Here is a 4,847-nt window from a genome sequence, read left to right on the forward strand (position 1 = left end):
TGACTCCTAATTACGTGTAAATAATCTATATTTAGTATAAAATAAAAATTATAATCTGTAATCTTGTTCTTTTTTTATATCGTTAACAAAACCAACTTCATGTACACCAAGATAAAATCTAGTTTTTTTAAAGTGACTCCTATTTACGTGTAAATACTCTTTCTTTACTATAAAATAAAGAATGTAAGCTGTAATCTTGTTCCTCTTCATAAGTTTAACACAACCATGTTCATGTACAATAAGATAATATTTTGTCTTTTAACGTGACTCCTAATTACGTGTAAACACTCTTTGTTTACTATAAAATAAAGAATGTAAGCTGTAATCTTGTTCCTCTTCATAAGTTTAACACAACCATGTTCATGTACAATAAGATAATATTTTGTCTTTTAACGTGACTCCTAATTACGTGTAAACACTCTTTGTTTACTATAAAATTTTTATCGTGGCAGTAAATCCTCTATCCTTAGGCTTCATCCTTCTGTAGAGAGGATATCTAGTTTGGGTCTCTTTTATCAATTGCCCGGGATACTTTTTCACACACTTTCCGTTTTCCATACATGAAGACGTTGGATTTCAAGGCTCACATGGTCTATGAGTTATTGTTATTTTGATGGTGTTAAAGAAGCGTTGGTCATTTATAGGGTCTAGAAGCTCTGTAGAGATAATTGAGTATATTTTATTGGATTGGATTTTTTGTTTTTAGCCTGATGAAAATGTATGCATGAGGGAATACTCTTTTCTGCCACTCTATAGGGCCAAAGAGTTTATACATTTTTATGAGTTGCATAATTTTTGTCGAAAAAAATTTGGCCATCAAATCTTGTTGGTCCTTCGCAGACTGTCCTTGGAAAAGTTCATCATTCACTTCTTTCCAAGAATGATTGCAGGTAAAAGTGATGAAGAGATATTGTGTTCCATATGTTCAGACATATGGCATGTTAAGATCGTTCATGCATGTATCTTGAGCTTCCTATGAAAGTGAATGGAAAAATGCACAGCCAACCAATGCATCTGCCTCTACTTTCATCATTGTTGATGTTACTAAGATGAATGTAGGAGTCAACAAGCAGTTTATGTTGGTGTATTTTCATGTACATATACCTTTCTGTCTCCACCTTGGCATACATACAGTATGAACAGCATACTGTTGGAACAAATCTTGACAATGCTGTAAATGGTTGAAGTAATTATTTCGAATCATGAAGTTGTAGGCATAGAAATCCATGCATGGCAGTTTTTGTTCCTTGAGCTTGTAGAATTTCAAAGTGGTATTCATCTTCTCCATGCACACAGATAAGTGGATACTGAAGAGCATCACAAGATCTATGTGTCTCATTTATCCTCTTTATACTGTTATCTCCAAATTTTAAGACAATGTCTCTTTTTCCATGTTTCTGGCTATTCATGACCAAGACAACCTCATTGCAAGTTGGCTCATTGAATCAATCACACAGTGTTCTCTATATGGTCGTTTATCAACATTGATCACAATATGGTAGTCCAAGGTAGGAGCACTTTCAAGTGCATATTTAAAGCTTCGTATATAATTGTTAGTGGTATGGATCATCTCCTGGAGTTGCAGTATGATATAAAGTCTGGTACCCTTCATGTAGTTACAACAATATTCTGCATGTTTTTGCATATTTCCCAAAAAATAGAGTTCTTGAAACTGTGGATGTTCGACTGGATGAGGTTGATTTGATCCAACGTGATAGTAGATTTGTTCCTGTATTTTAAATGTTGGCATAAATCAGCCTTCAAGGACGATGTTGGCTCCAAAAGATATCAGCTGAAATGCTGAGTTGTAGCCTCTGATGATCTTTGGTAAACATACAGAATCTGATGTGTCACCTAGGAGCAGCATTTTCATTGGTTTTGGTGGATTGGCTACTACATGTAAGGTAACTTTACCATTGGAACAACACAGTGATGGTGTTTCACGTTTCCACTTATTTACACTATATAACTGTAAGGTTTTCCCCACTGTGTATTCTTTCATGTATTTTTATTGACCCTTTCTTCCAAACTGTTTTTCACACTTTATATAGCTGTAAAGCTGGAGAGAAATGTGTATTCTTTCATGTTCTTTTAAATTATACTTTTTTCTAAGCCGTTTTTCACACATTGCACAACTGTAAGGTTTCACCCCAGTGTGTAATCTATCATGTATTTTTAAGTGACCCTTTGTTCCAAAGTGTGTGAAAAACAGAGATGGAAGAATCATTTAAAAGTACATGAAAGAATACACACTGGGGTGAAACCTTACAGTTGTACAGTGTGTGAAAAACGGTTTAGAGACAAGAATGATTTAAAAATTCGTGAAAGAATACATAGTGAGGAGAAACCTTACAGTTGTACAAAACTGTTTTCCACATACTTTACAGCTGTATGGTTTCTCCACAGTGTGTGTGTGTGTTCTTTCATGATTTTTTAAAGTACTATTGGCTCGAAATTGTTTTCCACAGTCTGTGCGGCTGTATGGTTTCTCCCCAGTGTGTATTCTTTCATGTGCAGCTGTATGGTTTCTCCCCAGTGTGTATTCTTTCATGTAGTTTTAATTGATTCTTCCATCTACACTGTTTTCCACACACTTTACAACTGTATGGTTTCTCCACAGTGTGTGTTCTTTCATGTATTTTTTAAAGTACTATTGGCTCGAAATTGTTTTCCACAGTCTGTGCAACTGTATGGTTTCTCCCCAGTGTGTATTCTTTCATGTAGTTTTAACTGATTCTTCCATCTACACTGTTTTCCACAAACTACACAATGATGCGGTTTCTCTCCAGAATACTTCTTCTTTTGTTATGTTATGTTATCAAATGTTTTTCCACAACTGTATAGTTTATCATCACACCGATGTTTGTTAGATGCTTTAAGGTTATTTCCACTTAACTTTGTTTCTCCACTAATATTGTTAGTTTCGGATTTTACGTCTTCTGTAAAGTGATTTTCTTGTTTTATAAAATAACCAGGAAACTGACTCCCATCACAGATGTTCCCACTGGTCTCTTTATCTAAAGTAGATATAAATTATGTCAAAAATTAGGTAATAATAAATATATTACGCATTACTTAATTTGATAAGCATCTAAATACATTTTAATGTTCAAACATGATCAACACAAATATTAATATAGAAATACTAAAAATATAACTAAGTTTAAAGTTTATAAAAAACATTTTCTACCCAGAACCGAATAGCATTAAAAACAAACTGTTGGTAACGTACCATAATCAAGAGACGTTTTTAGTAGATAACATCTAAAACTGCCTGTTCATATATGATAGTACAATGTAACATCAACCAAAACAACTTTCAGCCAATGTCTTTCTGGATTAACTGTTAGTATTTTCTAACTTGAACTGGTGATTATCATGTTATCTGAAGTTTAGGTATTATTAGAAGCTGTTTCATTACTGCCTTCAGTATGTTAAATTAAATTACTGGAGATTTGGATTGTATAGGCTGTTACTGTTCAGGATAATCACATTTATAGAAATAAATGGTCAGTTAGAAAGTTTCTTAATGTTTCATTTATATAAACAAATACTGTTCTCCTATTCATTTTGAGACAAATGCTTCTTTAATATTTTAAAAGCACTTTGTTGCCATTTTATCATTTTACACATTAATTTACAAGTACAAATAACATGTGTTTTGTCAGGTAGTATGCACAATTGCCTAACAAGTTCACTCAATGGGCCATTGTACTCATGATTACATGGATGATCACATCTTCCAGTCTTCAGTCATAGGACCACAAGCAACATAGATGGGTTTAATGTCTATTCTTACCCCACTCAACAGCTTATTCATTTGAAGGTTTTCTTCAATTACAAGCTCAGTTGGATCCAGCCTTCTCCTCTTTGTCTCCGGAACATGGAGCAAACAGTTATAATGGCCCTCACATTACATTCTCTAACAGCTCAATAGGTTCTATTTTGAGGATGTGGAAACTACTTGGAAACTCTCATTTCTATTTGTCAAGTTCATATGCATTCACTTCATTGGATACTTGTCGATCACAGGAGCTTCTCCTTGGATCTCTTGGACTACCATGCTATCTTTCCTTCTGTTGACCTCTCTTTGTGGCTTGACAGGAACCAGACCAGTTATACTAGTCCAGGGATGGGGGGTTAACATTCACTCTGAAAATTTCACTGTTGCCAATTGTATCACCAAGCAAGCTACAACCAAATGCTGGTCACTGTGTTTTTAAACTCTGGATATCCTTTTCTGAACTCACAATCACCACATGGTGATCTTAGCTGACCATGTTCTTGGTGCCGTGAATATGGTTGTGGATCAATTATTTCATCCCAATCAGATTCTTCCAATGAAGTGGCCCTTCAATCCTCATATCTTCCAGTTGGTGTGTTCTCAACGGGAAACACCTCATATCAATGCCTTCGCCAAACAATGAACATCAAACTTCCTTCATATTGGTCTCCCATTCCACACCCAGTTCAGTCAGTATTGGAGGTGTCTTCACATCTATGCCTACTTCTGTCTACATCTATGTCTACTTCAACTTCTGTCCATAGTTTCACCCTCATCCAAACCACTTCATATTGGCCTGCACAGCCATGGTTCCCTCTGCTCTGGCCTTTACTTGTACAATCTCCCCTATCTTTACTCGTGTCTCCTGTCACGTCCATTGTCTCAGCTCAGGAACAGAATATTGATGTCACATCCTTCCTTTCCTAAACCATCAGACTTCCCATAGCCATTTAACAATGTTCAATGGTCTACCTTCTGCCATGACTGGTGTAACATGGTTTCTCTCTTTATCATCCATCTGTTTTTGATCTTTCCCAATTATTCACGATGTTGTTTGACATGG

At 35.3% G+C, this 4,847-nt stretch overlaps 1 protein-coding gene across 1 annotated transcript in view; it reads right to left on the reverse strand.

Annotated features, from left to right (window-relative positions):
* Positions 1-2,757: 2,757 nt before the first annotated feature.
* LOC111089774 overlaps positions 2,758-4,847 on the reverse strand; it is a 10,199-nt gene continuing 8,109 nt past the window's right edge. Inside the window, exon 2 of the mRNA XM_022402829.1 lies at positions 2,758-3,017. Coding sequence (XP_022258537.1) covers positions 2,806-3,017 — 212 coding nt within the window. The 3' untranslated portion in view covers positions 2,758-2,805. The remainder of the gene's footprint in view (positions 3,018-4,847) is intronic.

The sequence above is a fragment of the Limulus polyphemus genome, unplaced genomic scaffold (assembly GCF_000517525.1).
Source record: "Limulus polyphemus unplaced genomic scaffold, Limulus_polyphemus-2.1.2 Scaffold7312, whole genome shotgun sequence".
Taxonomy (NCBI): Eukaryota; Metazoa; Arthropoda; class Merostomata; order Xiphosura; family Limulidae; genus Limulus; species Limulus polyphemus.